General features: G+C 43.1%; 1 protein-coding gene across 1 annotated transcript in view; it reads right to left on the bottom strand.

Moving 5' to 3' along the window:
* MLXIP (MLX interacting protein) overlaps positions 1-11,686 on the bottom strand; it is a 73,058-nt gene extending 61,372 nt beyond the window's left edge. The window contains exon 1 of the mRNA XM_075898646.2: positions 11,251-11,686. Coding sequence (XP_075754761.2) covers positions 11,251-11,612 — 362 coding nt within the window. The 5' untranslated portion in view covers positions 11,613-11,686. The remainder of the gene's footprint in view (positions 1-11,250) is intronic.
* Between the last annotated feature and the right edge of the window lie 4,696 nt (positions 11,687-16,382).

Here is a 16,382-nt window from a genome sequence, read left to right as displayed (position 1 = left end):
ACCGATTATTCAGCACTCTTTCCTAAAGAAAATTTTCCATTAATTTCAATAGGACCAAAAGTCGGGTTTGTATAGTCAACAGTCTGCAGTAGGGATGTTAAAATGCATTTAAGTAACTGTGTAACCATCAGCAGTTACAGGTGGACCAGCAATCGGCTCCCCCCCTGCCGTGCTGATGCAGAGGAGTAGCATGGTGGCGAGGGGCAGGTGGCTCTTTGCAACACGGACTGGAAGTGTAACCATTAAGGTTAAGAGAGAAGACCAGGCTCATTGGTTAACAGTATACACAGTTACACTTCCACATCCCTAGCCTTCAGCATAATGCTTAGAATACTCTGGAATCCCAAGCCTCAATCCAGACTCTTTTTTTCTGCTTTTGCCACTAACTAACTAAGTATCATTTAACCTAACTTCCACACATAGATATCCATAAGTGGGGATAACAAAATCTCCCTGTTTTACAGAGGTGCTATGAGGCTTATTTACAAAATACTTTGACATCTCCAGATGAAAGAAACTTTGGATAAAAGGAAATGGAGAAATTCAAACTGTTTCATTTGGGGACTCACAAAATGGTTAATGAGCAAACTTCCAAATCCTTATGTGAAAATTTGATTGTCCCATTTTACACATGCATAATTGAAGTTTTACGTGGTTACGAGACTTGACTAAACTAACCTAATAAGGTCCACTGCAGAGGTAGAAAGAGAAAGTAGTTACTCTGTTTCCCAGGCTCTTCTTCCAATCAATAGACCCAAGCCAATATTTTCTTTTCTGCATTTCTTTGACAATGATACAACCTCCATGAGGCTCTGCTTCCTCTTGATACCAGGGTGATGTTTTTACTTAATCAAATCACTGGAGACATGACTCCTCCTTTGACAGATTATTGCATTACAGAATTGTAATCTCAAAATGAATCATTTACTATAAAGAGAATAAATTCACCAGCAGCACATAAAGGAGAGAAGAGCATGCAAAAAACCTGATAATTTGTACTTGCATAGTAAAACAGGTTTCTTAATTGACACAGACAATTGCTGAACAGGAGTCATATCCTAACACATTTCTCTATCACAAAAGAGTCTTACAGCACATGGAAATTCAGTTCCTAATCACTTAAGTAGGAGATGGCCATTGTGGTATCAATGCTCTGTAAATAGAAAGATCCCAGAGCCTAGCAGACAGAAAATATAAGCTACTTATGAGTAATGGGGTCCCCCTTTGTTCTAAGTTTGAATTTTCCAGAACCTTGAGACTATCTCCTTCCTTCGCACCTACAGATCTCTGACTCAAGAATTAGTAGTATAGAAGCCAGACATTACTTTTTATCCATGGCATCCCCAAAGCAGAGCAATCCCTTATTTCAAAGAAGATTACTCTTTAAAACATAATAATCAATTTAAACACAGCAGTAGGTACTTCCAAGTGGTGTGGAAAGCTATCCATAGAGAAACACTGCTGAAAAGTGGTATACTATTTATTATAATTATCAAAATACTGGTGAGGTTTTATTAGACAATAATTTGCATTTGTAGGTTTGTCTTTTTGATCAGCTACAAAGGTCAGCGTTTATTGGAACTGATATATCATTTCTTTTCTCCTCCCAAGTTCGTCCTCTCCTGGCTGCTTTTTTTCCCCTTCTGTCACTGAAAACCACCCACTACTACTATCCTCATCACTCAGGGCTAGGGATGGCAAAGTGTAGACAACTACATGATTCATTGATAAGCCTGGGTTTATCAGTTAATCCTAATGACTGCACACATCCCTCCTTGCTGCCTCTGTTTCAGAGAAAATATACAGAGGCAGCAAGGGGAAGGGAAGGGGAAGCCAGTGCCCACGAGCACCGGATCGACCTGCCTCACCCCCCATGCTGCTGACTTTGATAGAGAGGAAGCAGCATGGAGGGTGAGGGGAACAGGCAGGAGCAAGCTCCCCATGCATGCCGGCTCTGCAGCCCTACCTCCTCCCCCTTTTCTGCCTCCTACAGAGGCAGTGGTGGGAGAGGGTGAGCGGCAGGGGGATGGCAGCTAGGAGCCAGTGCTGGGGAAAGCTGGCTTAAAAGCCAGTCTCCCTGACACTGGCCCCATGCTGCCACATATCCTTCTCCCCTGCACTGCTGCCGGGCAGCCTCTGGTTTGTTGCAGGCAGCAGCCCTTGTCCATAAGTGGTCCGATCTCCCCGCGGCCAGAGGCTGCTCCACCATCCCACAGAGCAGCCTCTGTCCACAGCAAGCCTGGGTCTGCTGTAGAAAGAGGCTGTTCTGTGGCAGCAGTCCCTGTCTGCAGGGTGCTCAAACCCTCTTCCCCCCCAACAGACAGGGACTGCTGTGCAGAGCAGCCTCTGTTCATGCGGAGCTTGGACCCTCCACAGACAGGGGGCTCCCCAGGAGTGGGGCTGGAGTGCATTGGTTGCTGGCCCCACCTCTGGGGACTACTGAATAGTCGTGTAACCGCTAAAATTTCATGCCATTACATGACTATTCAATTACATGCTAACATCCCTATTCAGGCCCATAAACTAAATGTTGTCTTTGATCAGTCCCCTCATCAGACCCACAATCAGTCTGTTCCTAAATCTTGCCTCTTTCTTATATAGCATCTCTAAACTCCAGCCATTCTTCTCTATCCACACAGCTAAAACTGTTGGCCAAGCTCTATTTGAACAGGTACTATTAATGAAATGGGCTCAGATTGAGAAAACAGAATTTATTGATTACCCTGCAGCTATACAATATAGCACAAAGGGCAGACAACTGCAAACATCTACCTATATTTACATTGATGAATGCTAAAATGAGTTCTTTGGCTGCTCTGAAAATTTAAATGAAGAACTGGACATTTTTTGCCATGACTAGATGGTAGGCCCATATAGAGCAAAACAGCTTCACAACACCTTTATGAATGAGTTACAATTATAATAATTTTACAAAGAGGGAAATTGAGGCACACAGCATGTAAGTGACCACTTAAAGGAATCATAAACACAACACAAGAGACCTGGCTCCTCCCAGTTCTGTGAATGACTCAAGCACTTTACCTGTATGTTTAAATAAACTGTGAAGATTACATATTAAATTACCAACACCCACTCCTGCTAACTGATTAGATGACTTTCACTAACTAACCACAATCTTCTGTAACGTATTGAATCCCTGGACAGTGTTTTACATTAGATGTTTTTCTAAAAGATATGCTTGAGAAATGATTTCGGGAAATTCTATTGCCTGTGCTATGAAGGGAACTCAGACTAAATGATCACAATAACTCCTTGTGATCTTAGTACCTATGACCCACCTTGAAAAAAATTTAATAAAAAAATTATACAATCTCCATTTTGAACACCAAAGGAGCTAATGAAAATTGCACATTCAGAGTACCTGCTTCAACACAAAGCTTTCCAGCAGAAAACCTACCAGAAGTGATATCTGAAAGCCTATATTTTCTTTAGAGTTCCCAAACTCTAAGGAAACAAATAAAAATCTTCAGTATACTTAATAGGTTTCAAATACTTTGACTTTTAGTTCTCGGAAGACTGCCAGTGGCACTGAGCTTGAAGCGACCAGTGAACAGAAAAGGAAAATTATAAAGCACCAATTTTTATGTACAAAGGAAAAAACACCATGAATATCGTCTCAATACAACTCTCAATATTTCTTTCACACTAACAATGCTTTTCCACTATTTGCTTAGTCTGCTATGGCACACTTCCTTTGCCCAAGAAAAGGTTGAGGGCTGATGCTAATGAATTCTGCCAAATGCACAATTACTTATAAGAAAGTATTTGCTCTGTGAAAAATAGATTAAGTCCTAAGGCAATGGTTCCCAACTGTTGGGGAATGGCCTGCTGCCGGACCATGGCCCATTAGCTGTCGGGCTATGGCCTGTTAGCTGTCGGGCCCCTGTGGCTCTAAGGTCCAGGACTGGAAGAGATGCGTGGCAAGGGGGCGCATGGCTAACAGAAGGCAGCTGCTATAGCCACAGCCGGAAAAGCCGTGCAATGGAGGGCAGAAGAGAGCGCACATGCCTCCAACTGCTACTTCCCCTGCTTGCACAGCTGATTTTGCCGGTGGCAGCGGCAACAGGAGGAATAGCAGGAGGCGCCTCCCTCTGTCCCACCCAGGTAAGATGGCAGCCTGACTGGGGCTACACACTCTCTCTCCTACACGTGCCTCCACCTCTACTCATGGGAGCGCACTCTTTCCCCATGCCCATGCAGCAGTGATGACCTCGCTCCCTATTGGGGCAGCCTCACCCTTGGGAGTATGGCGGTGAGATTGGGGCAAAGAGGTGTTGTATGAGGTTAAAGGATCAAAGGGCACGGGGCTTAGGGGTGGGGGTTAAAGGGCTTTAGGCACTGGGGAGCAAGGGACTGGGTTGGGGTCAAACAGACAGATAACATTTTATTTGTGTATTATTTGCATAATGAATATGCAAATACAATGTTGCTGGTCTGCTGAACGTTTGTGAATGGGTTTGCTGGTCCCCCATGTAAAAAAAGGTTGGGAATCACGGTCCTAAAGCACCTATAGTAGAGCTTTGCACTATTATTTGTAAGGGAGATGATGCATTTAGACTGGAAAGTATGGAGACCATTTGCAGTGTATAGAATGTAGGTACATGTCTGCATTTCTACGCATGAATTCCTGTATCTGAACCTTCAACAAATTATACTCCAGGCCCCAAGTCTTAGGGCTCCCTCCAGCATTAGAGAGCCCACACTGGTGCTCCAGCCCGCTTTAGGGCTGGGCCCTCCCAAGGCTCCGGTATGTATGGAAAGTGTCTTTCTCCTTCTCATCCGGGGGCCACATCAGTGAGGGGGTTTTTTTGGTTTGATTTGTTTTTTTGTTTCTCACTTGTGCATGGACCTGGACTGATTTTTCTGTGGATCAACATACTCCAATCCAAAAAAGTTTCTCTACCCCGGTTTACAAGCTAAAACTTTTCACATGGAGTTCTCTATCATCATTTATACTTTGGTTTATTAATGCAATAAATCCTTCCAATGCCCTCTGCAAACTCTGTATATCAAAACTTTCTACTGCATACACATCTCTTTCCACTTTCTCAGGCAGTGGGGCCTGATCCAGCAAAGTGAAGCGTATCCTTAACTCAATGAACATGGAAAGTGCGTTCAGGGCCACAATCAGACCCACAATCAAAGCAGGGAGAAGAGCGTTTTCCTAGCCCCAGAACATACAGGCAGTCCCCGGGTTACATGGATCCGACTTACATCGGATCCCTACTTACAAACGGGGTGAGGCAACCCCGCACTAGCTGCTTCCCCCCAGCAGACCAGGGAGACGCAAAGCTAGCCCTCCCTCCCCCCCCTCCCGGCAGACCAGGGAGACGCAGAGCGGCTTTTCTCAGCAGACACCTCAGCTTGAGAATAAAGGACTGAGGGAAGTGAGGTGTGGGAGAATAAAACTGAGCTCTGGAGAAATGTTTGGCTAGAGTTTCCCCTACAATATGTACTAGTTCCGACTTACATACAAATTCAACTTAAGAACAAACCTACAGTCCCTATCTTGTACGTAACCCGGGGACTGCCTGTATTACAACTTACTCAAACTGTGGCTAGGAAAATCCTAAATACAATCCAAAATCTTGTGCTGTTTTTGCTAAAAGATATTATTAAATGGTTCTAAAATGGGTGGGAGCTGTACAATACAGCACACATTAAAATCTCTAATCTTAATTACACTTTAAATTTTAGAGAACTATGGAAAAGATTACAACCCCCCCCCACCTATAATCCATATACCAAACTTAAGAGGTACCATTCCCAGTCAATCTCCTAGTGATAGTAGGTGACATTCAGATAAAGTGTACAGCACAGGACATAACAGCTGTAGTCTGCTCCATTGTTTACAGGTAACATACTGATGGTTTGAATATGACCACTAAGCTACATATTGGAATGTATATTCTTGTTAAACTTTTGACAGTAAAGTGGTTGGTTTCTCATAATTTTTAAATGAGCAATGATTAAATTATTGCAATACAACTGAAAAATATGTTTAACTAACCTTGAAGCCTACTCTGTTCACAGAAGAAAGAAAAACAATCGCTTCCCTCCCCTGCAGGGTTCTTCATGTGAAACATGGCAGCTGCTTAAACAACACAAAGCAATGATGCAATGCAGCACACTTTAAGGCAGGAGACAAAATTAGAAATTGGATTTGGAAACTATGACTCAAACAAATCTTGACACTTTTAGAATTATGAAGCAGCAGCACTTTTCCCCCCAGGCTTTCCCATTTGATTAAATCCTGGTTTCCTAGCAGACTAGTAAAGCTGTAAAATAGTATACAATTTAGTTCCTTTTGTGGCCTTGAATAAGCTCATCTTAAGCCTGTAAGTCACCCAAACACCAGTGAGGAGTCTCACATAAAAATACAATTTTGTCATGGTGATTTTCTTGTTTTTGCATCTGCATAGGTCATGTTTGTTCAGCACTGGCAACACAGTTAGTCCTACTGGCTCTGCAGCAGCTGCAGAACACAAACATTAGGCATTTTCTACAAAATACATCATTTCTCTCTGTTTAATTTTCTAAGTTAAAAATAATACTGAGCAGTAGTGGATTTTTTGGAAGTGAAGGTGCTGGACTGGAGAATGAAATCTTCTGTATTTGTGTGTCTTGAGCAGATAAGAATGTAGAGACAACTTCTAAGGATGAGTGGGGGCAGTGCAGTCTGCAGGCTTAATCAATCATTGTTCAGATGTGACCAAAAGACCAAACATTCAGTTTTACTAATTTTTCATGCACCATATTCACCAGTCCCATAAAACCAAGTTTAAAAAGAAAGTCTGTTTAAAGGGCACAAACTTTGTGATCAGTTTGTTGTGCTAATTAAAATGTTGATGATGGAAAGGCTGTCTATTATTTTAAATCTATGCAGGGAATTTTCAGGTGAAATAAACCAGCCTTGAGTGTCACAGGGATACAGAACATCTAAGTCTTTAATTGGAATCCACTGGAAAGATATTTTCTATCTCAACATATTCTCCTCTCAATATCAGAAGGATATTATATCAGAAGGATGACATTTGCTAAATAAAAAAAAAAAAAAAAACAAGGTTGTCCAATTGTCACGCAAATTCTATCTATTTTCAATAAGGACAAATTACAGTAAAACTCCAATAGTCTGGCACTCCTGATAGTCCGGCATCAAAATGGCAAGAGCCTAGTGAGTGAGCTTCGGCAAAAAATGAGTCACAAGGTAACAGCGACAGCAGCTGAACTGAGCAAAAAGGGTAAAAAAGGCTTAAACTAAAACATTATAGTATACTGTATGCAGTATGTACAATTAAAAGGGTTAAGAACACTTTATATACAGTATATAATGTATACTATATATATATATATATATATATATATATAAAAAAAACCAGTTTATAGTACCTCCTGATAGTCCGGCATATTTGATAATCCAGCACCACCTAGGTCCCAGAGGTTCCGGATTATCGGAAGTCTATTGTACCACCACTGAATTGCTCCTCCACTGAATATAATCACCAATTTTCAAAATCTTAATGATACACTGGTAAATATTTTTTAAATACAGGCAGTCCCCGGGTTACGTACAAGATAGGGACTGTAGGTTTGTTCTTAAATTGAATTTGTATGTAAGTCGGAACTGGTACATATTATAGGGGAAACTCTAGCCAAACATTTCTCCAGAGCTCAGTTTTATTCTCCCACACCTCACTTCCCTCAGTCCTTTATTCTCAAGCTGAGGTGTCTGCTGAGAAAAGCCGCTCCGCATCTCCCTGGTCTGCTGGGGAGGGAGGGCGCTAGCTTCGCGTCTCCCTGGTCTGCTGGGGGGGGCGCTAGCTTCGCGTCTCCCTGGTCTGCTGGGGGGAAGCAGCTAGTGCGGGGTTGCCTCACCCCGTTTGTAAATAGGGAGCCGATGTAAGTCGGATCCATGTAACCCGGGGACTGCCTGTATATATAATGGAGTGCAGTGGAGTAAAATGTGAAAAATATTTAAATCTTGTTACTTTAACAACCTTTATACCAAAGATTTAAATTTTTCATCTCTCAGCACGGACAGCGAAAGTAGATTGGTTAGTTTTACATTCTGGTTCTCATGCTTTAGCAAAAACTCTTCTGTTGGAGTTCAAAACATTTATACACAACCAATTTACAATCAGTCTTCTTCATAGAAGTAATTTACCTACTAACAATTGTTATGCTAATTGAAAGGTATCCATATCATTGCACTGAATACTGCACAAAACTGTGTCTAGCCACACTATTTCTTGTGCAGAGTTTCCTTCTTAGTTTATCTAAGTCTTTTATAGAGCAACACCTGAAAAGAACATTTTTAAATTATAAAATATAAAAATGTGGCTATAAAACCATGAAAAAATGGCAGGCATGCTAGTAATAGGTTAAATTAATTTTTTGACTGAATTTAAAGTTAATATGTTCCTTTTAAATTAACATTTTTATATGTTTTGAAGACTCTCTCACTCCTCCTTTAAATCAAAATCTAAAAATGTGAATCCAAACTGACATTCTCCCTTAAACATTCCCAGTAACATCTAAAAACCCAAAAGCTTCAAGCAGACATGCATGTTCTCAAAAACAGATTTTGTTCCACAGCTTAACTACCTTATGTCCCTGTTTCCAATGGGGAAGATGACAGACACAGATGATAAGTGTTAAAAAAAGATGGAAAGCAAGACTAAATTCTAGATTGGAAGCATGTCTAGATAAATTCAGGAAGCACTACAAACAAATTGCACTCAACAGAACAAAGCTAAATAAAGTGTTACTGTAAAATAACGAAAGATGCTGACTAACCATTTCTTGTAGTTGTAGGAGAAAAATGCAAACAAATAGCTTGCTACTTTTCTGATGGAACAGGAAAAATAAGAAGTAGAAACTTCCTTCAAAAACTATTTGACTTTGCCATTAATTCTTGCTGCTAACTTTGAGCCCAATCCCAAAATGTGCTACTGAGTGTTTATAACTGTCACTGAAGTTTACAGAAGCAGGAAGAGCTCAGATACTTTCAGAATCAAATCCTTTTATTTTTAATTCTCACCATAGACTGAAGCTAACCCTGTTTGTGAACCATAGAATGCAATAAAGAGCTTCCTTTGCTCAGAACCTTAATTATATTCAAGGACACAAGCTTTGTCTCTATAATGTCAAGTCTCCTAAAATTTTCTACAGTTACTTTAAAAGTTTTGCTGTTTCATTTAAACAAAAGGGATGTAGATAAAAAAAACAGAAAGGAAATAAATACTGAAAGTAAAAGAAAAAGCTGTACTATTCATACGCTCCCCCAGTAGGTTCTGCTCCAATATCAGTATATTTTTCATCACACCATAAAAGGAACTGTTACCAGAGCTTATGAAATTGTGCACTAACAGTACCTTTTCTGATGTCGGCCACAATGCAGACTGACAACAAATGCTTTTTGGAAGGGATTTTAATGTCAGTCATCCCCTAAGCTAAATCATTTCAGAACTGTTTTAGACTTCACTAGTATCAGGCATCTTAAATATACTAGAATTAGGACACAAGTCACCAGTTTTTAGACCAGCATTTACCTCTCATCCTCACAACCCTTCTATTTCTTGTATTTTGTTTGTATCAAATGTGGAATTTGGCAAGGGGACCTGCTGAAGAAGATCCATTGGCCCTCTCCTGTCCCTGCTGTGGGTGAGAGCCAGGCCAGCCACACCTACCACAGCAGAAGCAAAAGGCATACAGGAAGTATAAAAGACGGGCCCTGAAGCTTAGCTGAGCTAGAGTTGGTGAGGGAGATGAATGTTTCCCACTGGTGTTTGTATCCCAAAGGGACTGCTATAGCTCAGAGGACTTGAATAGACTATCAAAGTTGCCAGCCAACAGGGTTGCTAAGGAGCTAGCTGTGTACCCTAAAGAGACAGAAGACATCCACAGAGTGAAGTTACCCAGTCAGGGGATTATAGGAAATAGCCAGGGCTACCAGACAGTAGCTGCTGTAACACCAGAGTACTGGTTGATTTGTCTTGATAAGATCCTTGATGACCCAGTGGCAGAGCTCTCAGTCACTGTTGGCTCCTGCGCTAGGACCTGGTGAAGTATCGTAGGCCAAGGTCTCCCTACCCTCACTGTGGCCACTTCCCAGTGGGTATGGTGCCTATTCACTTTAGGGTCAAAAACCATTATTTACCGCAATCTGCCTGAGTTAGGATGTGCTGCACCCTGAGAGTCCCAGAGCCCTAGTTTTTCTGCTGTCTAAAAGGTCAGGGTATAAGGCTGCTCAGGCCCCTTTAACCTGGCTTTTCTAGAGATGTGGCAGTTAAGAAGTGTGGCCTCCCTTTGAGCCTGATGGGGAACAATGGATATGAGCCTCTCTAGATGGAAAAAATTGTTCCAGAATACTCAACTAAAGTGTTTTTCAGGTTGACTTCACCCTTTCCCCAACTCCTTTCTTTTAACTCATTGTTTGGAGTCTGACCTTCATGCATTCTGGAAGGGTAGATGGTCCTATCTGAGAGCAGGGGCCATGCACTTAGTCACTATTGACATTTCTGGTCATAGCTACCTATCTAATTTAAACATACTGATGGGGAAGTTTCCCTATCTACAGCACTTGTGCAAGTGTACAGTCTTCTACATATTTGTCTGATGTTATGTTATCATGATATTATTGTTATACCACTTTCTAGAAATATCATCTCTCTCTCCAAAACTCTGCTAGCCCACCTCAGGTCACTGATCACCCCTCTCAACGTGAGAGGATGTTCCATGCCCCTAACAGGTTCTTGTGGTTTCCCGTTCCCTCCAGTCCCTGCAAGTTCATAACTGAAAGAGCTGATGACAGACACATGAATGCTGAACCCTACCAGCATTTTTACACCCTACAGCCTCCCACTACTTAGAGACTGCTCCCCCTGCACACTGCATCCCAAGTTCCCCTTCACCTCCCATATGCTCAGGATTTAACGTGTTATTCCCACAGCCGCGCTAGGGAGTAATCCTGCCCCACCAAACCCCATCCCCTCTCCACCCCATGTCCTGAGCCCAATCTCGTATGCCCATCAACCCTTTCGTGCATCCACGGAGCCCCCGTTGTACCAGACATCCAAACCCTCGCCCCATGAAGCCCCCAGTTGCCCAAGACTCTCGTCTAGTCCATCCCCGCAAGCACCCCAGCCTGTCCCAGTCTATGCCCCCCCACATGCCTCCCCCTCTCAAGTATCCCACCATCCCCTCCCGCCCCTCACCCCTCTCCAGCACCTGTAGGCCAGGCTCATGCACTCGAAGAGCTTGGTGAGGGAGGCGTCGATGCTGAGGCGGCCCCCGGCGCCGCCGCCGCCGCCCCGCGCCGCCCCGAAGCGGTAGGTCTGGCACGTCTGCTCGTTGACCGTGTCGAAGTCGTAGCCCTTCTTGGGCGGGTGCTCGCTGTGCGGCGACGAGACCATGAAGTGGCCCGAGTGGATGATCTGGGGCCCCGCGGGCTGGCCCCGCCGCGGCCCGGGCCGCCGCCCCGAGCCCCCGTCGTCCGTGTCCGAGGAGTCCTCGTCCGGCTCCGCCCGCCGCGACACGGGCCCCGCCGCTCCGAGGACCCGGCCCGGCCGCATGAACACGTCGGCGGCCATGGCCCGAGCCTGCCGCTCCAGCTGCGGCCGCGGACCCCTCCCGACTCCCGGCCAGGCCACCCCCGCCCCGTCTGGCACCGCCCCCGGCCTGGCACCGCCTCTTAAAGGGGCAGGAGGCCGCGACTCCATGGGGGCTGGGCGGGAATCCATGGGCCGGGGCTGGCCCCCAAGCACTCCCTGCTTCCTGCCCTCCAGCGTCTACGATTCCAAAACGCTTTGCCACTGCAACCTCTGCAACTTCCTGGGCCCTGCATCCCCTCAACTGTAACCGCACCCCACAAACCCTTCCTGGTGCAAATCATGTGCTTCTCTAAAGCGCTTGCTACACTTCCTCAGCTCCTGCACTGTGATTCACCCACACTACCCCTTTCCCCTGCAGGGTTTGGTGATCAAACTACCATACTACAGTCCCCTAAACGCCCTTCTGTATATCAGAACCTTGTCACATAATCCCTGCAATTATCTATACCAGAAACATCCTGTGCCTCCAAAGAACACCTCCTACAAATACTTACAGGTAATGGTCCTGCTCATTATTTACAAACCTCAATCAAGGCTCGGTGTTCCACTGTGCTAGGCTCCCTACAAACAAAAGAACTCTGAGACAAAGACTTGCAATCCACACATCAGGATGATGCAAGGTAGTTCCCATTCTCCCAACAAACAAAGAACACACCTGCCTGGGGAGGTTGGGGAAACTCCTTTACCAGAGATGTTCAAGAGGAGGAGGAATAGCTGTCTGTTTTGGATAGTTAGCGATAGCAAAGCCTGCCTCTTGGCAAGAAATAGAGATGTAGCCCTGTTAGTCTGGTCTTGCTGAAACAAAGGACAGGACTATGCAGCACTTTAAAGACAAACAAGATAGTTTATTAGGTGATGAACTTTCACGGACCAGACCCACTTCCTCAGATCAAATACAGTCATGCCAATTTTCTTCCACAATTTGATCTGAGGAAGTGGGTCTGGCCCACAAAAGCTCACCACCTAATAAAACATCTTGTTAGTCTTTAAAGTGCTGAATAGTCCTGTCTCTTGTTTCTTGGCAAGTAGTTAGACTAGGTGACCTTCACTGTCCCATCTAACCCTAAGGTTCTGATGCTAATGCCCTGCATTGCCAACCCTCACACAACTCACTCAAACAAACTCACTGTAATTCCTCTCCCCCACCAAATGCACTACAATGGCCCCTGCCACACCAATTCTCCACATACCCGGACTGCAGCTTTGTTGCAAATGCAGCACCCTGTTTCAAACCAAAAGGCAGCATTTTCACTTCCCTTCCACATGTTCAGGGGGGGCTAAGAGAACCTTCTCAACTGACCTCTTTTCTCACCCCAGCTATAGAGAGCTGCCAAGCAGTCATGCTACAGCTTAATCACAAAGGGATAACCAGGTTATTTACAGGAAATATAAGAGACTTGTCTTTTCCATACACAAAGGAATCAATAAGTTTATCTGACATGCTGTAATTAACAACCTGCTACTGCAACCACCCCTCCTATCCACTCCTATCTCATTCATGAGCACACGATGTGGTCCCAGAGCTCCCTGCAGCCTGCTCTAGTCTGTGGTTCTCAACTAGGGGTATACCTACTCCTGAAGGTAAGTAGTAGTCTTCTACGGGGTACATAAACACATCTAGTTTTACAACAGGTTGCATAGAAAGCACAAGCAAAGTCAGTACAAATTCCATACAATTAGTTGTTTATTGCTCTATATACTGATCTAACCCTAAGTACAATATTTATATTCCAATAGTTTTATATTTATGCCAAAATGAGAAATTAAGCAATGTTTTCAGTAATAGTGACACACTTGTACTTGTCTGATTTTGTAAGCAAGTTGTTTAAGTCAAATGAAACTTAGGGTTATGCAAGATATATTAGACTCTTGAGAAGAGTACATCTCTAAAATCTGAGAAACCCTACTGTAGCCAATCCTACGTATAATGAAGAGGGGCATCATTATTCTAGGGCTCTGGTTGCCTGTGATTGTCTTCCTGCTCTAGCCCATAGCAAATGAAACAGCTGTCTACGCCTCCTAGTGGTCACTAATTAAAAAAATGTATAAACTATGCCTTTCTAATATGAGGACATTATCATTGATTAGAGTGAGGAATTCCTATTATTTTGATATTGTATAGAACAATCTGCAGTGGGTGGGGAAAAAACTAAGACAAAAAAGTGCAAACCAAAGTCCCTGGCATAAAGTTTATAGCAGGAGTGGGCAATAAGTGGGCACAGGCTGGGCACAGTTGACCAGTTAGCCTGAAGGCTACCAGATGCTTTACTTGAACATCCACAACCAAAGGGAGCTGTGAGCAGCCATACCTGCGGATGCTCAAGTAAATAGCCTGTCAGGAGCTAAACTTGTTGAACTGCCTCCATCTCATGAGCCACTTATTGCCCATCGCTGGTTTATAGGGAACAGAGAGGATTGTGAGTACCTCACATAAGGTGAGTAAGCTCTGGCCCTTAACATGAAAACTTTTATGGGGTGACAAACTGGAATTCATTAAATTTCTTGATAGACTCTCCTGAGAGAAGTGGTGGAAACCTCAGACAGTTAAAAGTGGACTGAATAAAACACAAGAAAAATATGCAAGAGGGCACAATCCACTACCGGTCATGGGGTGTTAGTCTACCTGGGACAACAGATCTTTTCTAGGATTCTGCTGCCAATTATTTCTGTATCCATATACAATATAAACAACAAATTGGGGGAAAGGACCACAAGATCCACATCACCAGTTAGCTGTCCAACATGTAATCTCGTTTGGACATTGCCAGAATAAAAATCACATGTGTTTTTTTTTAAAACATTTTTCCTGGATAGTTAATACTGTTCTCTATTAAAGATAACTCTTTAAAGTTCCATTTACTGTTCACCATTTATACTTGTTTATTTTATTCAATCTGAATTGTTAATCTAGATTGGTCAGTTTTATTTTCTGGTTCTCATTGTCATACATATTCATAAATCTATAGTCGACCATAAAATATAAAAGAATTAGGGCACAGTCCTAACACTCACTCACTCATAAATCACCCACTACATTTTTTTCCATTTAATATCTTATATTCCCCCTCTCCCAGTTTTAGTGTCTACAGGCAGCCAGGTACACACTATACATTTTTGGCAGCACAATGCTATCAGTGAGGTGCAATTTGCTATCAACAAAACCCTGTCAATAAAAGCCCAGAGTGTCAAAAGTTATACTGGCAAAACTGCATTTTTGCTGGTATAAATTTTGTGCAAAGGGATCATTTTCACACATCACATCATGCATCCTTTCACTCCATCCTTTATTATAATTAGAATAGTTTCCTTTATAGGATATGAAGCATTAACACTTTTCATGCAAATCCACCTTTTACATGCATCTTCTATGAAGCCTGAGAATTCACTAAAATGCGAGCATTAAAATAAAACATAGTGGCACAACTTTGAGAGTGAATTGCCATTAGGCTATTCAATGTATAAATATGCTTGATCTATAGAGTCTAATTTATAATGTAAGATCTTTGGGACAGGGATAAGGTGACCATAGTTTCAAAATAAAAATCAGAGCTTTTTTATAGCAACCTTTTAGGATAATAAAATATACTTTTTAAAGTGTCCTTTTGTACATGCTGACTTGACTAACACCAGTTCCTGACTTGGTAACACAGGTATTTCTGAGTAGAAGACCTCCAGTAACATTGCCTGCCTGAATGAATTATCATAAAATAGAGACCAACAACTACTAACATTCTCTTCAAGAAAAAGTACAATTTTTATACATTTGAATTTTCCATTCACCCGAAAAAAATACTGTTCATCACACTGAACATTTGTTCTACTAGACTGACCATTCCCAGTGAACACAGGCCCAATTATACTTGGACATTTTGTGAATGTAACAATGAAAAATTTGTGAAATGAAAACTAGAACATTTCAAGTGTCCTGAAAGAAATTCCTGAAAAACTGGGAAATATGGACATGTAGGATAGATGCCACATCTCTCATTTTACATGTAAAGCACTCTGATGGGAACAAAAAAATCATGCAGTGGGGTTTTTCTACTCTACAGAAGTTGCCCTAAGTTGCCCCACTTTTCAGCAAAAATTCAACATGACATCACAACAGTGATTTTCCTGAATTACAAGTTTGTTTGTTTTTTTAAACAAAAATACTTGGGGGCTATACCCCGATAGCTACGCTTGCCAACTCCCCCTCTCTGGGGCAGCATTTGGCAACATTTTCAAACCAAAGAGTCATGCTACATTAAAATTCTGAACAAGTGGTCAACAAAGAGCTATATAAGAATGCCCATTTGCATGACTGAAAATATATAACTTACTATTGATAATTGTCATGATTAATCTCTCTATATAAAAAAGTTTTTCCTGATGGATGACAGAATGACATCAAGTCATCAGGATTGGCAGAGTGAGAAGGGGAAGCGGCATGGACCCACCCACACTCCACCCCCAGAAGCCTGCTGCAGGCATTCTGGGGTGGAATGGGGCTGCCCCCAGCACCCACCCTCCCTGTGCTCCAGGAGCTGGGGAAGTGGGAGCCAAGGGGCCTCCTCCTTCCCCGGTGCTCTTAGGGCTGAGAAGGCAGGGATAGGGATGGAGAGTGCTGGATCTGGGCAGGAGATAGAGTGCAGGAGGAGGTGAGTGTGCAGTCTGACCAGAAGGGAGGTTGCAGGAGCAGCCTGGGCATACGGTGTCTATCCAGAGGGAAGCGTGCAGAAGCAGGGTGTCAATCAGGGAGAGAGGAGG

Source organism: Pelodiscus sinensis, chromosome Z, assembly GCF_052426305.1.
Source record: "Pelodiscus sinensis isolate ZL-2025 chromosome Z, ASM5242630v1, whole genome shotgun sequence".
Lineage (NCBI taxonomy): Eukaryota > Metazoa > Chordata > Testudines > Trionychidae > Pelodiscus > Pelodiscus sinensis.
Note: the sequence above shows the minus strand (reverse complement) of the source record. Positions and strands in the feature narration are given on the sequence as shown.